The sequence below is a fragment of the Galeopterus variegatus genome, unplaced genomic scaffold, assembly GCF_000696425.1.
Source record: "Galeopterus variegatus unplaced genomic scaffold, G_variegatus-3.0.2 Scaffold11031, whole genome shotgun sequence".
Taxonomy (NCBI): domain Eukaryota; kingdom Metazoa; phylum Chordata; class Mammalia; order Dermoptera; family Cynocephalidae; genus Galeopterus; species Galeopterus variegatus.
The window spans coordinates 27,526-51,379 of NW_007737142.1; the positions used below are offsets into that span (position 1 = coordinate 27,526).

Here is a 23,854-nt window from a genome sequence, read left to right on the forward strand (position 1 = left end):
CCTTGGTGTCATAACACTGTGCTATAACCAGCTGAGCCACCTGGCCAGCCCTGCAGCGGTGGCTTATACCTGCTTCTGCTTCAGCAGGTGCAGCACCTCACGGCACTGGCACAGTTGGGCCCAGTCCAGCTGGGATGAACCGGGGCGGTGATGGGAGCAGCCGTTTTCTTCTCTGCTCTGATACGTGCTGGGTGGGGAGGACCCACGTTCCCTCCAATGTAGATGTTCACTAACCACAGCCGTGTAGGCCTGGGGCAAAGCACTCCCCTGGCCTTGGTAACCAAGCCTTGCAGATAAGCCCACCAGCCTGAAGAAGGATTCCTGCGCTGGGTTGAGGCTGAAGGAGACATTAGCCAATCTCTTGGCCCCCTACATCGTTATACCTCTGAGACTCGTGTATCTGGAAGATTAGGGCGGGTTTTCTTTTNATCAGCGGGGGTGGCGAAGGGCAGAGGGAACCATTTCTGTCCTTGTGACTGGGAGACTCAGTCCCTCTCCTGATTGTCTAGCCCTGTCTCTCCGATGACAGCAGGCCAGACGTAAACTTTCTGAGCTTCAGTCTCCGTCACTTCCACCCTGGGGTTGGGGAGCATGGGGCGTTGGTTTTAACATGTTGACCGCAGAGAGTTAGGATGTTGGGGTGGAGGAAATGAGCAGTAGATTGTTCTGGACTGAGTGAGGAAAGGTGTCAGTGGAGGAGTCAGCTCCTAAGTTGACTTCCGCTACCTAAATGCCCAGCGTGGAGCCAGGCGTGGCGGAGGGTGCTGATCTTGTACTCAAGTCGGGGAAGCAGGTGAACACAGGGGACATCACTTTACAGGACCAGGCCTCGTCACACATTGATTGTGTGCTGCAGACTCTAGAGGATAGGGGGATTTAGGCAGGGCTTAGAGGTCACTGAGGGTCTTGGAAGGCTGCTGAAACGTGGGCTTTGAGAGCGCAAGATTACCAGGCTAAGGGAGGACTTTGGGGTCTGAAGTCTGGTTTGCCACTTTCTTGGGGCAAATTGTCTGCCCTCCCTGAGTCTTGGCTTCTCCACTTATACCTGGGGATTGTGAGTCCCTTCCTCTCCTGAGAGTGTTTTTGGAGGAGCTTATTGTTCTATTAGAAAGATCTCAATAAAAATCCATAAATTCCTGATTCTTTTGAAAATTCCTGATTCTTCTGAAAATTCCTGAGTAAGCAGCATCTGTGTGCCCTGGGCTAGAGCAGCATGTGGTCTGGGCTTGGGGTTGCCCTGGGTAGGCCATCTGGAGGCTTGGGTGGGGCCGGGCAGAGCTGGAGGCCCCTGGGCCAGGACCTGAGAGCCAAGCCAGAGATTATTTTTATCCCTCTGTCCATGGCACATGGCCCAGGCTCAATGGTGCCATCTGTCCCCCCCACCAAACTCCTACCCTGGCAGACCCTCAAGAGTCACTGAGGAGCACATGTGGATGGGGAGGAGGCAGGGGTCCCTTTCTGGGCCGGTGTCGGCTTACCCTCTGCTCTATAGGCTGCAGGGCAGGGCACGTGGGAGGTTCGCCTGGTGGGGGCCAGCAGCTGCCAGGCCTGGGGCTGTGGGCGTGGGCGGGGCTGGCCAGTGGTCGGGTGGACCAGGAGCAGCAGGACCACACAGGGCTGCAGGCAACTCCCTTTTGGTACCGAGTCCTGTGGCCCAGGGCCTTGGGTGATCTGCTGCCCTGCTTTCCCTGGGACAGACCCAGTCTTGGGACGTGGACTGCAGGTTCTTAGAAAACCCCACTCGTGGGTCAGAGTGTGGCATGAGGAGTCTCCTGTACCCCCAGGTCCGGTGTCCTCCTGGGCTGCCCCGGGCCCAACTTCTGCAGGGACTGACCGTGCTCCTTTCACTGGGCCAGCCCAGCTCGGCTCGGGTGAAGGAAGGGGAGCTCTGAGAGGGGCAGGGCAGGGAGGTGCTGCCCGCCTCCCCATCTCTCCTAATCTTGGCCTCCACAGCACCCTTCACCTGCCTCGGAGTTTACGTCTTCACTTTGTGTCAGGTCCCAGAAGAAAATCAAGGTTAAAGCCAGGACTTTGAGGCCTTAGGTATTGCTGTTATTAATTAGCTAATATTAGGTTTTAGGGCTTGAAGTATATGTACCTGTCAGGTCTGTTTAGGGCTTTAGACCTTCCGTTTGAGGCATCATTTTCAGCTTAATAATAATGATCATGACAATAAATAGTTCTTTTGAGCACTGACTGTGTTGAGTTCTGTACTGTGTAACTTCTTATCTTAGTGGCTGTCACATGGGATATCTCTCCACAGCAGAGCAGTCCCCCAGACTTCTCTGAGCAAAGCCACGGGTGAAAGTCTGCAAGGCATGTTTAGAGGCCACTGGAGAAGCAGAGGGTCTGGGTGGAGAGTATGAGCCACGGACTGCTAGAAAGGGCTTAGGTCCCCACGAGAGCAACCCCCTCATTTCACAGACAGACAAACAGGCCCAGAAAAATGAAGGGATTTGGAAATGAAGAGATTTGTGCATGGTCACACGGTTGGTTGTGGAACTGGAACCAAAACCAGTCTCTAGATTGCCACACGTCACACTTTCATTTTACAGGCATCCAAAATAAATCCCAGTTCATATAATTCAAGCTCTCTGTCTCTTGTGCCAAAATCCAGACATTTATTGAGTGTTTCTTTCTTTTCCTGAAACTAAGCACAGCACAGTTCATTCTCCCCGCAGAGGAGTCATCACTCCACGAAGAACACTTTCCAACCATCCATTCATTGGCTCATTCTTCGTTCACCAGCACTGTGCAGTGCACCCATGACTTGGTAGAGACATCCCTGTTCTCAAGGTGGCTAAAGTGTGGCCAAGGAGGCCAGTAATTACTGGGAGTTGGGGGCTAGGTTGTGGAAAGACAGGGGTAGAGGGCTGGCTGGTAGCTCAGTTGGTTAGAGCACAGCCTTGTAAATCTGAGTGGAGGTGTCTGGTCGGCAGCTGCTATATAGGCCCGCGCCTCAGGAAAAATATACGGACTTGGGGGTTAAAAACATACAGTGGAAGTGGACGTCAGGGGAGGGCATCCCCAGGGAGTCCGGGTAGGGTTTAGAGAGGTGGGTCAGGTCCGAACCCTGAGGAAGACATTTATGGAAGGAGTCTGGCAAAATATGAAGCCGAGGGAGTGTGCAGGAGCGAGAGCCCGTGAGCTGACAGCTTGAGGATCGTTTGGCGCTTCCGTGTATTTTGAAAATCAGCTCGTTAAGTTTTGTGGATAATAGATTTGCAACATAACCAGCGCCATCTTAGACAAGCCCAAGTACAAAACGGCGCCGCCCACCTCCTCCCCTCCCCTCCCCCGTTCTCTCTCACAAAAAGTCTCTTGGTTTTGGAGAAAATGAAACTTTCAGCATTTCTGCATGCGCAGAACTTTCCACACCCATGACCTAACTCAGCCCCACCCCCTGAATTACATCGCCCAGCTCTTGGCACCAACATACCAATATAAGCTCTACCATCCCCACACCTGGTGCTGTCCCCCATTTTCAGGGCAGCCCTGGGCTGCCTGCTACTTTGAGCACAGCCCGGCAGATTTCTTTCTTTAATAAAGCTTGAATGGTACCCGACATCTCGGCTCACTTTCTTTCAGTGGAAAACCTTGTGGAATTTTGGTCATAATTTCCTTGAATTTATGATTTATTTCTAGAGATTCAACATCTGTATGATATTGTTTTCACATCCGTGAATACTGTTTCTCTCCATTTATTTAGGCATGGTGATAATGTGAAATATTTGTTTGCTCTTCGTTCATATTTCGTGGCACACTACTCCTAAAATTCTTGAAATCTTCAAAGTGGCAAGTGTCCTTTTGTATGCTGATGTTGACTGGTGGCTGGCAGCACCTAGGTAGCTTCAGGATTGGGGCAGGTCACGGGAAAGACCAAGGCAGGATTAGAGGGTTGGGACTTTCAGCCCCACCCCATCCTCCTGGGAGGGGAAAGGGCTGCAGGTTAGGTTCCTAACCAGTGGCCAGTGATTTAATCAATCATGTCTACATAATGAAGCTTTGATAAAACCCCCAAAGGACCGAGTTTGGAGAGCTTCCTGGTAGCTGAGCACGGGGAGGTTCGTGGGGGGTGGTGCACCCAGAGAGGGCATGGAAACTCCGCACCCTTTTCCCTGGCCCTGTGCATCTCTTTATCGGTATCCCTTCTAATATCCTTTAAATAAACCTGTAAGTAAAGCGTTTCCCTGAGTTTTGTGAGCCACTGTAGCAAATTACTTGAACCCATGGAGAGTGTCGTGGGAACCCTGATTTATAGCTGGTCGGTCAGAAGCACAGGTAAAAGAACCTGGGGCTTGGCATCGGAAGTGGGGGGCACTGAGCCCTCAGCCTATGCGATCTGACGCTGTCACCAGGTAGATGGTATCAGAATTGACTGGAATCAGAGGACATGCAGCTGATGTCCTCTGCAGAACTGATTGGTTGTTGTTGGGGAGAAATCCCCATACACTTCCTGGTGACCAGAGGTCACAGAGGTCTTCTGTGTTGCTTGTTGTTGAGTGAGAGAATAGAAAAAACACTTGTTTTTGTTCCTGTATTCTCACAGCTAGTTTATATCTTTCAAAGTAGTTATAATTTTCTTTGTAAAAGTCTTGTATTTTATTAGATTTATCACTAGATAAATTATGTCTTTGGTTTCTAAAAGGAGTATTTTTTGAAATTACATTGCCTGACACTGCCTGAAATTACATTGTCCTGGTATAAGACAATATAATTGACTTTGATATATTGATGTTGCTGAACTCTCTTAGAAGTTCTCATAATTTGTGGAATGTTTTCCATCTTCTGTCATGTTTCCTGAAGATACTAACAGATTACTTCTCTCCAGTTCTCCTTTTCCTGTCCCACTGTGGTGGCTACGACTTCTGTCACATTGTGAGCACAGGTGTCTAAAGTGAGCATCCTTTATATTCTTGACTTTAAGCGTTTGATTTCTAGTGTTCATCATTAAATGCGATATTTGTTGTATAGGTTTTTGGAACAAATATCACACTATCAGATTAAGGAAGTTCTCTTTTGTTTCTAGCAATTTGTTAAGAGTTCTTTTTATTGTGAATGGGTCTTGAATTTTATCAAAGTCTCTTCTGAATTTATGACTCAGAAACATTTTTCTGCACGCATGCGCGTGTGTGTTGCGTGGCCAAATTAAACTAGTCACCATCATTGTTATTGTTTGTGTACAGATAGTATTGTTCAGATTTACTCATATTTTTACCAGTTACTTTGCTTACCATTCCGTGTGAGAAATGTTGTCTTTTCATATCAGTTCCACCTTTGTTTTTTCAAATACCTCCTTTGCTGTTTTTTTTTCAGTGAGGATCTGTTAGTGGTAAATTTTCTACATCTTTCACTGTTGAATGATATTTTGGTTGTGTTTTAAATTCTAGGCCGATGGTTATTTTCTTTCAGAATTTGGAGATGTTATTTTAGGTTTTCTCGTGTTACTGTTGAGAGGTCCTCATCAATTTCATAGTCGTTCCTTTGTAGGTAATCTGTTCTTTTTCACTCTGGATGCTTTTAAAAATCTCTATGTATTTGGTATTCTACAGTTTCCCTACAATGTGTTTATTTTATTTGAATTTATCTTGATTAGGATTCATTATTGTTTATGAATTGGAGTACTCATTTCTTTCATCAATTCTGGAAAATTTCCTGCCGTTATGCCTTCAAATGTTGCTTTACTTCATCTTCTATATTCTCTTTTTCTGGAATTTTTTTTTTTTTTTGAAAAGATGACCGGTAAGGGGATCTTAACCCTTGACTTGGTGTTGTCAGTACCACGCTCACCCAGTGAGCCAACCGGCCATCCCTATATGGGATCCGAACCCGTGACTTTGGTGTTATCAGCACCACACTCTCCCGAGTGAGCCACGGGCCAGCCCTTTTTCTGGAATTTTAATTAGAAGTGTGTTGAACTGCCTTATTCTGTTCTCCTTGCCCTTTTTATAAAAAATTTTTTTTGGTGGCTGGCTGATATAAGGATCTGAATCCTTGACCTTGGTGCTCCAACACGGCACTCTAACCAATTGAGCTAACCAGCCAGCCCTATAATCGTTTAAAAAATATGTATCTGGGTAATGTCCTCAGGTCTGTCTTCTAGGTTGTTACTCCTTTCTCTAGCTGTATCTAATCTGCTGTTAATCCCAACCACTAAGTTTTTGTTTTTGTTCTTTTTAGCAGCTGGCTGGTGTGGAGATCCAAACCTGTGACCTTGGTCTTATAAAGGCTGTGCTCTAATGAACTGAGCTAACAGGCCAGCTTTCTTTTTTAATTTCATTGACTAAAATGTTTATTTCTAAATGTTTGATTTGGTTCTTTTATCAGTCTGCTTTGAATTTTTCATAAAATTATTTATATATTTATTATTTTATTTTATTATTTGATAAATGTAGTCAATGATTATAATTTTCTTAAACTTTATTTTTATTTTCATTTGTTTTTTAATTGACACATAATAATTGTACATATTTATGGGTATATGAGGTAACTAAAATAGCGAAATTCACAGAAACCCTGCCTGCTGATGAGGACTCACAGCAAGTGCAGCTGGGTCTTGTTCTCGGTGCTTCACGGTCCTGGCCCCTGTTAATGCAGCACAAGTTGGCTGTCCTCTCTGTGGCTGTTAAAATAAGTTTCCGTGAAAGTTTGCCTGGGGTGGGGTATCACTCAATCTGGAGGAAACTTGCTTATTCTCTATACAAATTCTGGTCTTAATTCTTTTGTGAACATTGAAACATTTTTCTGTATCTTTAAACAAACTTCTTAAAAAAGTAGTCGATTTCAATTTCTGGCAATATAGTAGATGAGATGACTTTATTTTAGTTTTATTTATTTTAGAGAAGATGATTTTAAAACTCTTACTCTGTCAAAGAAATTTAGAAATGATAGATACAATGCAACAAATACACTTTAAAATGCATAGTTGATTTCAAAAGAAAGTAAAGAAACCCCTAGAGGCCCCAGATGAGAGAACACTAAGGCAGGGCAGTGAGCTGTTACTACAGCAGCCCCAGAAGCGGGTGCGGCTTACCATAGCAAGGAAGCAACTGGGCTTTCATGACCACTCAGATGAGACCTTAGTGCTGAGACATGCAGCGAGGCTGAGACTGGGAACTACACCCAGATCCTCAGAGAAACACTAGAATAGGACAGAGGTGTTCTGTCATGGCCTAATTTCTGGGCATAAAAAAGAATTGTCTTTCCTAAGAACTTATAACCAAAGCAAGGGTTCAGACCCTGCACAAGCCACAAAAAAAAAAGAAAGAAAGAAAATTCCAACATATATAAGAAAAGAATCCACTATGATCAAGATTCAATGGGACTAGAAACCCCAAGAACTACAGATATTTGAACTATCAGATTAAAAAGTATTATATAATTGCATTTAAAATGATTATTGAGGGCCAGCCTGGTGGCGCACTGCTACAGTGCGCCGCTTGGGAGCGCGGCGGCGCTCTCGCCGAGGGTTCGGATCCCACATGCAGACTGGTTCCCGCTCGCTGGCTGAGCGAGGTGCGGGTGCGGCACCGAGGGTTGCGATCCCGTTTTTCGGTCCCGGTCTGGTGCGGGCGTGACACTGAGGGTTGCGATCCGTTGCCGGACACGAAAAAAGACAAAAAAAAAAATGATTATTGACCTAAACAAGGATTTGAAATATGAGAAAGAACATGTATATTTATTTATATGTTTATTATTTAATAAATTAATGTGTCTTTTATTTGTTAGGTATGTAATAAGCATCAAAATATTTAGAAAAAGTTAATTGTTTAAAAATTAATAAAGAGGTTATTCGAGAAAGAAAGATACCTCATGTCCATGGAACCGTATAGCATTTTCATGTGTGTGACTGGCTTATTTCACTTAGCATGATGTCCTCAAGGTTCATCCATGTTTAGCATGTGGCATGATCTCCTCCTTTTTAAAGTGGATAGGGGGGCCGGCCCCATGGCGCACTTGGGAGAGTGCGGCGCTGGGAGCACAGCGACGCTCCCGCCACGGGTTCGGATCCTATATAGGACTGGCCGGTGCGCTCACTGGCTGAGCGCAGTGTGGGCGACACCACACCAAGGATAGTGATCCCCTTACCAGTCACGAAAAAGACAAAAAAAAAAAAAAAAAAGGATAGGACTCCATTGTGTGTATGAACCATGCATTGCCATCTGTCCATCCATCGCTGGACTCCTGCGATGCTCCCACCGTTTGTACTGTGACTAACGCTGCTGTGAACATGCGTGTGCAGACATCTCTTCGAGACCTGCTTTCAGTTCTGGACACGTACTGAGACGTGGGATTGCAGGGTCACGTGATAGCTCTCTTCATTTTCTGAGGAATTGCTGCACTGTTTTCCATCGCGCCTGCGCCAGTTAACTGTCCCACCAGCAGTGTGGGTATCTTGTACCCTGTGCCCAGTATTGATTTACTGTTAGAACCTCCTCTGCCCTTGGTGCCCGTCTCCTGCTCCTCAGACCTCGTCTGGGTTCTTAGAGCAGTGATCAGGGTGCCTGGGTTGTCGTGCTCAGTTGGCAGATGGGAAGTCGAGGGCTGCAGAGGGGAGAGACCTGTCCGGGTGGCAGGGCCTCCCACCTCGCAGACCTTTCACTTCGCCGTTCCACCCTGAGCGCTGGTGTGGCTCTGGCACCCCTAGGATACCCGTGTCCCATGGTCCACACAGTTCTGCTTCTCACCAGTGCCATGTTTTCTGCCCTGATAGGTCCAACGGGCGCTCCTCCAAGCGGAGCCTTGGAGGGCAAGGCCGGCACCATTACCTCTAACGAGTGGAGCTCTCCTAACTCCCCCGAGGGGAGCAGTGTCTCTGGGGGCAGTCAGGCACTGGACAAGCCCATCGACAACGATGCGGAGGGTGTGTGGAGCCCTGACATCGAGCAGAGCTTCCAGGAGGCCCTGGCCATCTACCCGCCCTGTGGCCGGCGCAAGATCATCCTGTCGGACGAGGGCAAGATGTACGGTAAGGAGCCTGCCGGGCTGGGCCCAGGCCCTTGAGCGTGGCGCAGTCCTGGAAATAAAGCTGGGGCAAGGGGCTGGACACGGTAGCCTAGGGGTCCCCGCCAAATACGGGAACGACATCCTGGGGCTTCTACCAGGTGGGCACTGCTTTCTTCTGTCCTGGGTTCCCAAGGGACGGGGGCATCTGAGCCTTTGAGTGGGTGTGGAGGGTGAGGCCTGGGGCCTGAGAAGCTGTGGTAGTGGAAAATCCAGAAAAGGGGACACTGGGTGGGGTAGAGCGTCTCTTCAGAGCAGATGGGGAGAATCCATGAGTAGTCCCCCAGGCAGTGCCTGATCTCTAGGCTACCCACCGTGGCTGTGAAGGGGGACTCCTTCTGGACTGGACTCATCCCCTCTTTCATTCATTCACTCAGTCATTCATGCAGTAAACGTTTGCTGAGCCCGCCGTGTGCCAGCTGTGGGGGCAGCAGATCAGTCTCTGCTCATTACAGTGCGGGGGAAGGTGAGCGTGCATGTAACTAAGCCCAGCACGCTGGAGAGTGCCCCGGGAGTGAGGCCCGCACAGTGCTGTGACCGTCCACTCAGAAAAGGGCCAGCCCTGGGGGTGATCCGACACGGCCTGCTCTCTGTGATGAGGGTACAGAACACACGGAGGCCCTGTGTTTGGCAGCCGTGCTGGAAGGACCTAGCAGTCTGCGTGGGGCAGTGTTGACTTCTGAATGGAAGAGAGGGCATCTGGAAAAGTACAAGGACAAAAACTGAACAGCTGTTGGGAGGCCCCAGCCAGGCTTCCATTCCCATTGGAAAGTCCCGCAGGACCCCCACCTCAAAACAGTGGTCTTGGGGTGAGAGCCAGGGGGCCTGAGGGATCTAGAACTGGCTGGAATCAGAGACAACAGAGACCCGTGCCCGGCTCCCCGCAAGGTAGCCGCAGCCAGTCGTCCCCTGGAGGTTCCATTCAGGTTCTTCCGTGCCCAGCACAGGTGCTTTGACAGCTGTTGAAAGGACTGTGTGTGTGACTGTATTAGTTTCCTAGGGCGGCTGTAACAAATCACCACAAATGGGATGGCTTAAAAAAACAGAAATGTATTCTCACAGTTCAGGAAGCCAGAAGTCAGAAATCCAGGTGTGAGCAGGGTTGGTTCCCTCTGGGGACTCTGAGGGAGAGTAGTCTGTTCCACACCCGCCTCACCTCTGGTGGCCGCTGGTGATCCTCGGCGCTTCGCGGCCTGCGGCCTCATCTTTCAGTCTCTCACTTCGCCACCCCAAGGCTGCCTTCCCTGTGCTTGTCTCTGTGTGTCCTCTTCTCTCCTTATAAGGACACCAGTCATTGGATTCAGGGCCCACCTTAGTCCAGTGTGACCTTATCTTAACCAATTCCACCTGCAAAGACCCTATTTCCAAATAAGGTCACATGCTGATGTTCTGGGTGGACATGAATTTGGGGGACATCATTCAACACCATTCTGCCTGAAGCCTAAATTCCAATCCAGTTTGTTCTTGGCCCAGGGAATAACAGCTCTCAGCCCTCCTACGTCACCCTTTACCTGTAGCCTTCCCTGCAAGGCCACCGTGATTCCTCCCCTGTCCTCCGCTGGTTGGGAAAGCAAGGTCCTTCTGAGTAGACCTGGGTCTGCTCCTCGGTCACCAGTTAAAACTGTCTCCTCTCTCACCCGCCCGCCTCTGTGGCTCTGCTCAGTTCCCACAGTCTCTGACTTCTGCTTGGCCCCTGTGTCACCCTTGCTCTGACCACTTCCCGCTCGATGGCTTCTTACTTTAGTCCTGGGGGAAGCTTCGTGGGGAGACAGCTGAGTGTGAAGCACCTGGGTGTGCCACGTGTGGGGCTGGGTGCCTCACCTAGGCTACCCCCATTTCGCTGGTGGTGGAACAGCCTCTGGGAACCTTGGCTCCTCCCATTGCTTTGGTGAAGGGATGGGTGTTGATTGGGAGCTTAGGTGTGAAGGTGAGAAGGGGCAAGGGGGTGCAGGGAGGGGAGGCTGTTTGGCTGGAGAGCTGTGCCAGGTCCCTGGCTGGGAGCCATGGTGTGTGCACTGGATGCTTTGCAGGACACGTCTGTGTGCTTTAAAGGGACAGGTGGTCCGGTAGACGTAAGTGGGAACATGTATTCAGCAGAGGCTGGGAGTTGGGGGTGCTGCGGGAGTGTGCAGATGGCCCCGTGGAGATGCCAGAAGGGGCAAAATCCACAGACATTTATTTGAGTGCCACTGTGGGCCAGGGGCTTCGGCTGCTTGCTTTTTTGTTTTGGGTTTTTGTGTGTGTGTGTGTGAGAAAATATATATAACATAAAATTTACCATTTTAAACATAATTTTAAAGTTTACAATTTAGTGACATTAACTACATTCGCATTATTATACAACTGTCACCACCATTTATCTCTGGAAATTTTTTATCGTCCCAGACTGAAACTCTGTACCCCTTAAACAACAATTCCCCATTCTCACTGTCTTTCCCCTACGCAGACCCCTTGCTGTTAGCCCCACAACACCAGGTACCTCCCATAAGTGGAATCACACAGTATTTGTCCTTTTATGACTGGCTTGTTTCACTTAGCATAATGTCCTCAGGGTTCATCCACGTTGCAGTATGTGTCATAATTTCCTTCCTGTTTAAGGCTGAGTGATAGTCCATCACAGGGACATAACACACTTTGTTTATCCATTCATCTGTCAAGGGACATTTGGGTGGATGCTTAGTTTTACTTTGTAGCTATAGGTAGATATTTCTTTTTTTTTTTGTCTTTTGTCTTTTTTTCCGTGTCCAGCAACGGATCGCAACCCTCAGTGTTGCCCCCGTACCGGACCGGGGACCGGCAACGGGATCGCAACCCTCGGTGTTGCCCCCGCGCCTCGCTCAGCCAGCGGGCGGGAACCGGTCTGTATGTGGGATCCGAACCCTCGGGTGGGAGCGCCGCCGCACCTCCCAAGCAGCGCACTTATCCAGTGTGCCACCGGGCCGGCCCTATAGGTAGATATTTCTATCCCAACTTCACCTATAAAGCTATTGGGGTTAAGAGACTTTATCGGAGGTCACTGGCCCACTGTGACCAGGTCAGGCTGGGGGCAAGCGCAAGGCTGTGGATCTGTGGCAGGCCTCGGGTTGGGATTCTCTTTGGTAGGAGGGAAGCTGCTGAGTGGGGGAGGCAGGGTGAATGACGTTTGTCCAACTGTCCTGGCTATGTTGGCGTCCCCACAGGCTGCTGTCCTTCACTGTGCTGAGAGACAAGGAGGGGCACAGGTGCGGGTCACCTTGAGGAGGGCCGGGGAGTAAGGCAGAGGACAGGGGCAGTGGCTAGGAGCCTCTTCACTGTGCTTGCGAAGATTCCAGAGCTCCCGGTGGCCTTGGACATCCGCTCCCTTCTGTGCTTTCAAGGAGGGAGGAGTTACAGTGTCTGCTCGCACGTGTGGAAATGGACTGTGTTAGTCCACGTCTGTTGTTAATAGCACAATACCTGAAACTGGGTAATGTGTAAAGAAATAAAATTCCTTACAGTTGCAGAGGCTCGAAGTCCAAAGGCCAGGGAACACGTCTGGTGAGAGCCTTGTTCTTGGTGGTCTCCACAGAGACGCAGGGTGTCACTTGGTGAGTGGCTGAGCAGGAGAGAGCCAAGTTCCTCATTTCCTCTCCTTACTAAGCCGTCAGAACCACACCCAGGACCACCTTGAAACCATCAGTGGATGGATGCACTCACTAGAGCATGGTCCCCACAGTCTCGCCACCTCTTAAGTCCCCACCTTTCAATTACCATAAAAGGACTTCCCACCCTCTTAACACTGTCACAGTGGGGATTAAGCTTCAGTGAGTTTGGGGGGAAGCTCAGAGAAGCCAAGAGTTTCTCCCAGAGTCTCTCAAGTCGTAAGTGGTGAGCAGGGCTAGAACCCAGCCGTCCTGCCTGCAAGCATGGCACTCCCCTCACCCTGAGTGGCCTTGCTCCTCACCTTCTGCTTGGCCCAGGCTCCAGTTGGGGCAGGCCCCGGGCAGGAGCTGGCAGCTGCCCTGCGGTGTCTGCTGACTCACCCAGCCCCCACAGCACCTGTCCTGTGCGAGTGTGGGTCCTGCTAGGTCCAGACACTGGCTTATCCCCATTGCTTCTTCCCAGTCCCTGAGGCTGAGCCAAGGCAGGGCTGCACAGGGAGTTGGTGGCGAGGCTCTCAGCAGAGCTGAGCGTCCAGCTGAGAGGTATAGATAGCTCTGAGCTCACCCCCAGTGTGTGGGATGGGCCCCAGCTGACTCAGACCTTATCTCTCTCTGGCTGCTGCCCTGTCTTCTTTGCTTCCCCTGGAGACCTGCTCTTCCCGTGCTCTGTGTACTGCAGCCCCATCCCGAGCCCCCACCCGGCTTCCAGTATCTCCAAGAGCCCTGGTCTTTACATTCCCCCTGCTTCCCAACGTCCAGAGGCCCCCAGTTGTTTTCCAAGTGGGCCAACCTGGTTGGGCTGAGAGGAGGATTCTGGGCCTAGGAACCTGGCCTTAGCTCTTTGAGGACTGGGATCAGGCCTGCTCCCAGCCTGGGCCATGGCACACCCAGTGTAGGACATGCTGACCAGGGCCAGGCAGACATGCAGATGACATGCAGAGCAGCATAACACGTTAACACCTGTTATTCCCAGCTGAGTCACCCCGCTTGTTGGCTCTGGCTCTCCCCTTGAGCATCTCTCGCCTCTCCTGGGCCGGCTCCTGGCCCAGTGCTAGCCTTCATTTTTGCCCTGTCACTGTGTGACCCTTCCCTGGCACTGCCAGCGCTGGTCACTCTGACCTCCTTTGGCCAGGCAGCCACTGGCCCTGTGTGCAGGCGGTGGCAGGTGAGAGCTGAGTGACGTCTCTGCCTCCCCCCATCCTCGCAGCTCAGCCTGGCGCTGTGTGGGCCTCTTTCTCCCTCCTGCTTCCTGGGCTGGCTCCGAGTCCTCCTCTGCATCGTGCCTTCTGCCCCCCCTGCCTCTCACCTTCCTGGAGGCTGCTCTTGGACTTCCGAGTCTCTCTGCCTCTCTCCTTCCCTGCGTCTCTCTGCCTCTCTTCCCCTGTGTCCCAGCCTTGCCATCCTTCTCGCAGCCAGTCAGTCCTTCTTAAGTGCCCGTCTGCTGTGAGCCAGGCCAGGCTGAGGGCCGTGTGTTCTCTTATCTGCACGACTTCATGGTCTAATGGGGGAGGCAGGAGAAACATCTTTGGAAAGGTGAGCAGCACCCAGGCAGGCACTGTGCTATATACAGCCAGGACCAGAGGGCTGGGTTATCTGGAAATTTTCTTGAGGGATGGAGAGCTTGAGCCTTGTAGAGGAGGGTGATACTCCAGGCAGGGGCAGAGAGAGTGAGCATTGGCCTAGAAGTAGGACTTTGCATGTGGGCTTGGGAGTCCCCAGTGGAGCATCTGAGCAAAGTACTATTGTAACAGACTGTCAGAGGTGAAGGGATCCCTCATTTTATAGATGAGTCACACAGCTAAGAAGAGGCAGAGTCTGGGCTAGAGCTGGGGCATGGCTCTTTTCAGTGAGGTGTGGGACAGAGGTCAGAGAGCCTCCCCTGAGCTTCTCCTGCACCCGGCTTCCTCTCCATGGACTGTTCCTTGGATTCTCTACTGTCCTTGGCTTTGTCACCCTGTGGGCTTGCAACTCTTTCCATGTTCCCCTTTATGGCCTATGGCCCTGACTTCATGCTTCTGGGGGCCTGAAGACGTGAGCCTAGCTTCAAATCTGCTCTCTGCCCCTGAGAGCTGGTGTGGCCTTGGGCAAGTCATTTAACCTTTCTGAGCTCCACTTTCCTCATGTATAAAACGGGGATAATAATACTGCTGCCTTTTGGGGTTTGTTTTGGTTTTATTTACTCATTTTATTTTGGGAAAATATACATCACATAAAATTAACCCTTTAAACCATTTTTCTGTATACAATTCAGTGGCATTAGGACATTCAGATTGTTGTGCTGCTGTCACTTCTGTTCCTTTCCAGAACCTTCTCATCACCCCAAACTGAAACCCTGTACCATTAAAAAATAACTTCCTCTTCCCCGCTAACCTCCTGTCCTAGGTGACCTCTGTTCTATTTTCTGTCTCTATGAATTTGCATATTTTAGGAATCTCATTAAAAGTGGAATCATACAATATTTGTCATTTGGTGTCTGGCTTACTTAGCGTAGAGCTTTCAGGGTTCAACCATGTTGTAACACGTGTCAGAATTTCATTCCTTTTTATGGCTGAATGGTGTTCCGTTGTACGGATGTGCCACATTTTGTTTATTCACACATCTGTGGATAGACATCTGGGTTGTTTCCACCTTTTGGTGATTGTGAATAATGCCACAGTGAACATTCGTTTACAAGTATCTGTTTGAGTCCCTGCTTTCGATTCTTTTGGGAACCTAAGAGCTAGCTCATATGGTCCCTGTGTTTAGCTTTTTGAGGAGCTGCCCGACTAATTTGTACAGCGGCCGCTGCTCTCTGCACCCCCGCCAGCGCTGCGCAGGTGTTCCAGTTTCTCCACATCCTTGCCAACACTTACTTTCCATTTTTTTGATAATTATCATCCTAGTGGCTGTAAAGTGGTATCTTGTGGTTTTGATTTGCATTTCCTAATGATTATTGATGTTGGTGGAATATCGTTTCATGCGCTTATTGGAATAAGACACCACCTTCTAGTGTTGCTGTAGGGATGAGAACATGTAATCGGTACCATTTGCCCAGCACAGGGCATGTAGAGCTGAATGGAACATGTTCTCTACCCTCAAGGAGCTCCCAGCTTAGTGAGGGGGTGAACAAGGGCTCAGGTGACTTCAGGTGACAAGGGCCGGGAGAATGGCACAGACCCCATCTACCAGGGTGTGACGGTGGGATCTCCACTTGGGTGGAGATCAGGGCAAGCTTCTTGGGGCTGTGGCCTGGAGGCTGGTTAGGTTTTCACCAGAGGTCTCAGAGCCCTGCAGGGACAGTGGTGGTAACAACTCGGGTGTCAGCCCAGTCGCTGCCTTCTTGGGCTTCTGTGAGTAGTTTCTCCTCCTCCAGCCCCAGGTGTTTATAGCTTCATTCGATCCCTGTACAGAGACCCCCCAGGCCATCCTGCAGGAGCTCACAGAAAGGGCTCATTCCCACGTGGGGCCTCCGGTGACCCAAAGATCTCCACGCGCAGCTCTGTCTCCTCTTGGGTAGGGGCTCATGCCCTCAGATTCTCAGCCCTTTGCAATTTTGAAAGCTAAGACCATCAATCATAGCAGGGCCTTATTAGCAATATTACCAGTAACAGCTGAGTTCGCAGGCCTTCTGCTAAGAGACAGGTGCGTTATTTACCTTTGATGTTATTTACATTTGATGTGTTTATGGCATAGAGGGAGGCTGGTGAGGAGAGAGGGGAACCCACACAGAGGGAGCAACCTGCCCCAGACGGGATGTGGTGGATGCGGTATCAGTCTGAGTGGTCATGTGCGACCAAGAGAGAGCCTGGCTGGCTGTGGGGTGAGGCGATGGCGGTGGTTCTGTGTGGACCCGGCATCAGGAGTGCTCCAGCCCCGGCCTCGGGTTAGGCCGTGGCTCCCCTTTCTGCCTCAGCAGTCCTCGCTGTGGTGGGGTGGGGCCATGGATATGAGCTGTGTGAGCCGGGGGTGGTTGGACACATGTCCTCTGACAGATGGGCGCACCTTCTGGCAGGGGCGTCCTTCCCAGCCCTACCCGGGCTCTCTCTGGGGTTGGCTGGGGCCACCTGTCACATTGCAATGCCCAGCTGCCCCACTGGCCTCCCCCAAGGTCCAGGCTGGCCTCCTGCTTCCCAGCCTGTGATCGCAACCCCTGGAGGGGCAAGGGCCAACAGTGATGCAGCTAGTGGTAGAGCTGGGACGAGGACACAGGTCTCTTCCCCTCCCACTAACTCACCTGATGTCCCACACGTGTCGTGCTGCCGCGGCTCTTCTTTGCTGGCCTTGCCTGTGGTTCCGGTGCTCTGTCTCTGGGCCCATGCTCCCTGCTTCCTTCTGCTCCTGCCCCTGACTGTGTGCTTCCTGGTTTCTATATCATCCAGGGCACAGTGGCCTCTCCGGCTCTGGGTACCACTATCCATGAGAGGAAACAGCTGCACAGGCTCCTAGTCCAGAGCCCATTCTCCCTCCAGGACCTGGTCAGGGTGAGGGGCAGTCAGACGTCACCAAGGACTTCTTCATGCAGAGACCCAGAGAATCGGGGGGATCGATCCAAAGGGGAGGAGCAGAGTGGTCCCTTGCAGAGGAAACTCAGCCCAGCCAGGGGAGGGCACCCGTGGAAACACAGCCATGGTGTCATAGTTGCGCAACACTGGGGTGGCCTTAGAAAACTGTGTTCTTCAGGTGCCTGGGACACTAGCAAGCCGTGTGACTGAACAAGTCATTTCCTCTGTCTGGGTTGCAGTTTCTTCTTCCTCAGCTAGATGGGACCTCAAGGGGTCACCTGGCCCAGCCCCTGCCTCTAGGAGAGGTGGCTTCCAATCCTGTGTTCAATAGAAGCAATACTGTGCAATAATTAATAGAGAGGCTCTACAGCCAGAATGCATGGACTTGAAGCTCAACTACCTGCTAGCCTGCAATCCTGAACAAGTTTGTAAACTTTTCTGTGCCTCAGCTTCCCTGCCTGTAGCAAGGACATGGTAGTACCTGCTGTACAGAGCTGCTGTGAAGATTGACAGGGTGAATGCAATTAGAGCTCTGGCAGCATACGTATGTGCGTTCGTGCAGGCGCTGGTGCAGATGAGGTGTGCAGTTTTTGGCACAGTGTTCATTGTTCATTGTTAGCATGTTACAAGAGAGAAAGAGACCGCACCAGTTCCCTCTGTTATGAAGGCTGGATTAAACACCAGCTGGCCTGGAGGCAGTGGAATGGCCCGAGTGACCTCTGGAGGACCCTGGTGGCAGGAAGGAAGCTGCTTGGTTCCCCTCGGCTCGGCCCCTCACTCCCACCTGTAGGGGAGTTCTCAAGTGCTGGCATCACCTCTGATGAGCAGAAGGGGGCTGGATGGTCTGAGCGGAGCCAGCGAGGGAGAGGAGGTGAGGCTCCCAAGACAAGGGCAGGAAGCACAACCTGAAAAAACACAAACCTGGGGGACGTTACGCTATGTGAATGCTGTGGAGCTTCCTTCCAGATGGAATCTAAAGACGGAGCCTGCAGAAGGAAGAACAGAGCAGCCAGTGCTCCCCAGAGGCTGGCGAGGGGAGTGGGGAGGTGTTGGTCAAAGGGTAGAGAATTTCAGTTGGACCCGACGAGTAAGTTTTTGAGACCTACTGCACGGAACGGTGACTATAGTTAACAGTAGTGTATATTTCAGAATTGCTAAGAGAGTAAATTTCATATATTCTCACCATGAAAAATGGGAAGTATTTGAGGTGATGGCTATGTTTAATTTAATCATTCTGCATTGTATACATATATCATAACATCACCTTGTACCCCATAACTATACACAAGAAAAAAAATACCAAGACAGCTGAGCGAGCCTTAGGCCCCTTGTGTCTGGCTCCTGTCCTACCCCCACTACCACTGGCTTCTTGCCCAGAGCTAAGATGGCCTTTCGAGCAGCACCTCTGAGCCCTGTAGCAGAGGCAAAGACAGTGTGGGCCGGGCTGGGGCTCCTTGCACAGGATGCTGAGTCCTCTGTGATGTCTGGAGTAAGGGTCTCAGCCAGTGGTGGGCAGACGCCTCCCTCTGCTGCCTCCCATGTGCTGCAGAGGGAGCAGCCTGTGTTAGGGGGCAGGGCCTGCCTGGTCTGTGAGCGGAGTTTCTGTTCACTGAGCACCTCGCCCCACCCCAGGCCAGGCTCCCCACCCTCACCCACCCGGGCCAGGCACCCCCCTGGGCCAGGCACCTGCTCTGAGTCAGCACGGTGCCATATGTGTGCAGCTGAGCGAAGGGACAGACCTGGGCAGTTAATCCTAGATCTGTTGGTGATAGATCAAGGTGCGATTTTCTGGCAAATATGTATAAAGACCTGCCTACTGTAGGGAGAAGTTTGATTTACTGTGAAGTTAATGAGGCTTATGCTTCAGAACCTCCTTCCATAGGGGCCCCTTCCAAGTCCTTAAACTTAGTTTTTAAAGCAGCTATATTAAAGTATGATTGACAGATGATAAACTGTATATACTTAGAGTAGAAATTTGTTAAGTTTGACAGATATATACACCTGTAAAGCCAGCACAGCCTTCAAGACAGGGAACATATTCATCACCCCCAAAAGTTTTTTACCTAATTTAATTTTTTTTTTTTTTACTCTTTATTTGTACTTTTTCCTCTTCTTTTCAAAGAGAGCCTCCCAATTTTTAAATGCCTCAGACCCCTCAAAATTCTGGATTTGCTCATGTAAAGAAAAGCTCCCATGAGAGCAGGGTAAGAAAGCACTTCAAAAATTATGTTGAACTAATCAGGAGTAAAATGTTATTTGCATTTATTTAATTCCCTTCTTTGTCTGATCAGCATCTCACTGCTCATCCCCTCATCGTTCATTTAACAAGTATTTATCCACAGACTACCTTTCCAGGCAGTTTCCTAGGTGCTGAGTATACATAAGTGAATAAACAGACAAAGATCCCTGTTTTCCTGGAGCTTCCCTTCTGATGGGGATGGGGCTAGACAGTACTCAAAACATGGGCTTTACAGTGTGTCAGAAGGTGCTGTGGAGAGAAGCGGGAGGGCGAGGTGTGGTCTCAGTTCTCGGGGGGCAGTCAGGGAACACCTCCCCAAGACAGCAGCCTCCCTGCTTCCCCAGGAATGAAGGAGGTTGTGGGGTGAGCCCTGTGGGGCTTGGAGCAGAGTCTCCCCCTGGCAGAGAAACTGGAAGCACGTAGGCTCAGAGTGGGGAGTGAGGCGCGTGGTCCAGGAACAGCAAGGAGGCTGGAACGGTGGTATGGTTGAGATCAGAGAGGCGACTGAGCTGGGGAGGGGTGGACCGATTGTTCAGGGGCTTCTAGGTCATTGTAGGGACTTGGACACTCTCAGTCCAAGGGAGATGGGAAGCCGCTGGAGGGCTTTTGAGTTTTAATAGGATCCCCACGGCTGCTGTGTTGAGAGTAGATGGGGAGTAGTTGTGGTCCGGGTCCGAGAGGATGGGAACTGGGACCATGGCGGGCGGGGTGGTCAGAAGTGGCTGAATTCTGGATGTGCTTTGAAGGTAGATCCGTGCCAGACTCATCCATTCATTCATTCAACAAACAGGTGTCAGGTATTGGAGATGCAGACTTACATACAAGTGCAGTTTTTTCCTTTGAGGTGCTGAGAGTTTAACAGGGAAAGGCAGATACAGATAACTGATAAGCTGCTACCTGTGTGCAAGGTGTGGGCCGGAGGACTAACACAAGAACTGTACCCTGGGTGGTCACCGAGGTCCCCCCAGACCAAAGCATCCTCTGCCTTCCCCATTGCTCCAGCTATCCTACTACCAACCCCGAGACTCCTCAACTCAACCACTGGAAACCACCTCCTGGCTCTCAGGAACCTTCTCCCCTCCCATTTCCCTGCCCCTGCACTAGTCTCTGAGCTCAACCACTTACTTGGGCCTAGAATATGTTCATTTTACAGAAAAGGAAACCAAGCCACAAAGTGTTATCTTTGAGCCAAAGTTATGCTCTGTTTCCTAAGTCTGTAAAAATGTGGTTGGAAGGTATGGAGGAAAAGCCACAAAGGAGCTAGATTGAAGAAGAGAAGGCTGGGCAAAGGTCCACAGAGGGAAGTGACTTGCCAAGGTCCTTTAGCTCGTTTGTGGAGCGGCATGGCTGTAGCCTGGCTCCCTGGTTCTCAGTTCTGTGGTTCTTTCTCAGTAACCCGCTGGTGATGACCCACGTAGACCCTCTTGCATTTCATAGCTGCAGCAGGAGTGCCTCCAGTTAGACCTGGGGTAGAGCTGTTGAGCGTGCATTGGACTGCCCATGGAGCCTGTGGAATGCCTCTCCCTAGAAAGCTTTGAGAAGAGACATCTTGCTGGACTCCCAGTTTTAGGTATAGACTGGCCCACAGGCATTGTCCCTAGAGTCTGATTCTCACCTCTCTCCTTCCTCTGACACAGACAGGCCAGGCTCCCAGGCCAGCCAATCTTTTAGGCAGATGGGACTTTTTGAGAGTGGCCTCTTAATTCAGCCTTGGCAGTGGGGAAAGTTCAGCTGGGGAGCCAGCTTGCCTTGGCGGTGCGCTCTGGTTTCAACCCAGGTGGCAGACAGCCCACGCATCTTACCTCCCCCTGCACCAGCAGCTCCTCACGCAGACAGCCACACTCCCTCCAGGCTCAGTGGGACAGGGCAGGCTGGCCACAATGCCCTCTGGCCTCAGAGAGGTGAGGCTGCCCCACTCAAACCTTTTGCCCTCCCTCTCCCCTACCCCGTGCTCTTCTGTATGGTCTCATACTGTCCAGTGGTCGAGGTCCAACTGCAGGCTCAGCTGACCCCTCGTCCTCTGAACACGCCTTTGTCTGTAGCTGGCGCTGGACCCATTGTGTGGACTCCTCTCTTCACGATCTCATTTGAGTTCAGGGGCTCAGGCCTCCTCTGGAGACATGCAGTGTCTCAGCACTTACGTCTCCCAGTCCCACCGCAGCCCATAGAAGGGACAAGACGTCTTGTGAGATCCTCCCCATTCACAGAGGTGGTGGCCCCTCCCATAGGGAGGGGCGAGGGTCAGGTGTGTCCCTGGGGCCTCCCAGCTGTGCAGAAGGCTCTGAGAAGGTGGAGCAGAGGTGGGTGGTGGCCAGCACAAGTGAGGAGTGATGCTGGGGTGTCAAGGGAGGCTTTCAAGGGCTCCCCAGGCTGTAAGAGGCCAGCACCCTTGGGCCCTGTAACCTCCTTGTTCTCAGGTTACCAGTCGCCTCATTGAGGCCTTAGCTTCCTCTTGCTGCTGGAAGTTACTGTGATCCTGGGAGGGAAGGAGAGAGCTTGCAAGATTCTCACCCCAAGTCCCCACTCAAGGTGGGCAGAGTGAGGGAAGGGCTCCCCAGGGGAAGGGACCCTCCCCACCTCCCAGCTGTTTGTCTTTCTCCTCCCGCTGAGAGGCTGTTGGTGTCTCTGCAGGTCGAAATGAGCTGATTGCCCGCTACATCAAGCTCCGGACAGGGAAGACCCGCACCAGGAAGCAGGTGGGCCCTGGGAGACAGGCATGGATCCCAGGGGCAGGTACTCTGGCACCAGCCTGCTCCCAGGGTGAGCTGGGCCCTCCCCAGGACCAAGTGTGGGCTCCCAGGGTGGGACAGCTCAGGATGGGTTGTCTCTGTTGGGTGTGTCACAGTTTCCCTGGGGTCCCTGCTGCCATCACCTAAGAGGAGACCCCTCACCTTCCTAGGGGGACAGCAGCCCCTTCCCCATCCTTCTCCAGGACACTAGAACAGACAGCATTGGCACTGCACTTTTGAAATATCGCCAAACTCTAAAGTAGCTGGACAAGGCAGGACTGAGGGCCCACCAATTGACTGCCTCATTCATTCATTCATTCCATCCACCCACAGATGTGGACTGAGGGCTGTGGAGGGATGAGGGCCGGGGGGCCAGGATGGGGAGCACAGGCTGTCTGGGAGGTAGGACAGGAGCCCTCTCTCCCTGCACAGGTCTCCAGCCACATCCAGGTGCTGGCTCGTCGCAAAGCCCGCGAAATCCAGGCCAAGCTGAAGGTAAGACAAGCGAGGGACCTTGGGCACAGATGGGTCAGCTTCCCAGAAAGTGGGGCTCTTTTTCCAGTAGGAAAAGTCTCCCTTCTGGGTTCAGGGGGTGCATCTGACGCTATCTCCAGATAGATGGTATCAGAATTGACTTGAATTAGAGGACATGCAGCTGATGTCCTCTGCAGAACTGATTGGTTGTTGTTGGGGAGAAATCCCCATACACTTCCTGGTGACCAGAGGTCACAGAGGTCTTCTGTGTTGCTTGTTGTTGAGTGAGAGAATAGAAAAAACACTTGTTTTTGTTCCTGTATTCTCACAGCTAGTTTATATCTTTCATTCCCGTATTCTCAGAGCTAGTTTATATCTTTCAAAGTAGTTATAATTTTCTCTGTAAAAGTCTTGTACTCTGAAGGTAAGACAAGCGAGGGACCTAGGGCACAGATGGGCCAGCTTCCCAGAAAGTGGGGCTCTTTTTCCAGTAGGAAAAGTCTCCCTTCTGGGTTCAGGGGGCAGCTGCTGGAGTGCTGAGTCAGTGTGCTTCTGTCATTGAGGAGAGTCAGGGTCAGCCTGTGCCCTCTCTCCTATCCACACAGGGAGGGCCACAGTCCCTTGGAGCTGCAGCCCGTCTCCTGATGCGCCTCACCAGCTCCAGCTCAGAGCAGCCGGAGCGCCCTCCAGACCCCTTTCCTTGAGAGACACTGGCCCCCGCAGGAGCCCTACTGGCCCCTTAGTGCCATCGCCCAGAGCCTGCGGAAGTGGCAGGGCCTGGGAGGCACTGCTGGGGGGCGGTTGAGGAGAGTCAGGGTCAGCCTGTGCCCTCTCTCCTATCCACACAGGGAGGGCCACAGTCTCTTGGAGCTGCAGCCCGTCTCCTGATGTGCCCCACCAGCTCCAGCTCAGAGCAGCCGGAGCGCCCTCCAGACCCCTTTCCTTGAGAGACACTGGCCCCCGCAGGAGCCCTACTGGCCCTTTAGTGCCATCGCCCAGAGCCTGCGGAAGTGGCAGGGCCTGGGAGGCACTGCTGGGGGGCGGGGATTCCTTCCCTCCCTGGGTCAGCCCCACTGTACAGGGCCTCTGCTGACGGATTCCCCTCGGGGCTGCTGCTCCCATGAAGCCAGGGCTCTTGGGTCCTGGAAGCAAGGGCCCTGCTGGTGAGCACTGGGAGGGAGTGAGTGCTCCTTCACGAGTGTTAACAGCAGAGCCTGTGCGGCAGCTGCGTGGGGAGAGCTAGATGGTAGTTTACGTACTTTTTGTTAAAGCAATGGAAGCCCCTTTTCTTTTCCCCCCAACACACTA

At 51.5% G+C, this 23,854-nt stretch overlaps 1 protein-coding gene across 1 annotated transcript in view; it reads left to right on the forward strand.

The window, feature by feature from the left end:
* The window catches only part of LOC103610372 (protein FAM71B-like), a 29,172-nt gene extending 5,922 nt beyond the window's left edge, over window positions 1-23,250 (forward strand). The window contains exons 3-6 of the mRNA XM_008594554.1: window positions 8,691-8,968; window positions 21,975-22,039; window positions 22,505-22,600; window positions 23,152-23,250. Coding sequence (XP_008592776.1) covers window positions 8,691-8,968; window positions 21,975-22,039; window positions 22,505-22,600; window positions 23,152-23,250 — 538 coding nt within the window. The remainder of the gene's footprint in view (window positions 1-8,690; window positions 8,969-21,974; window positions 22,040-22,504; window positions 22,601-23,151) is intronic.
* The last annotated feature ends 604 nt before the right edge of the window (window positions 23,251-23,854 follow it).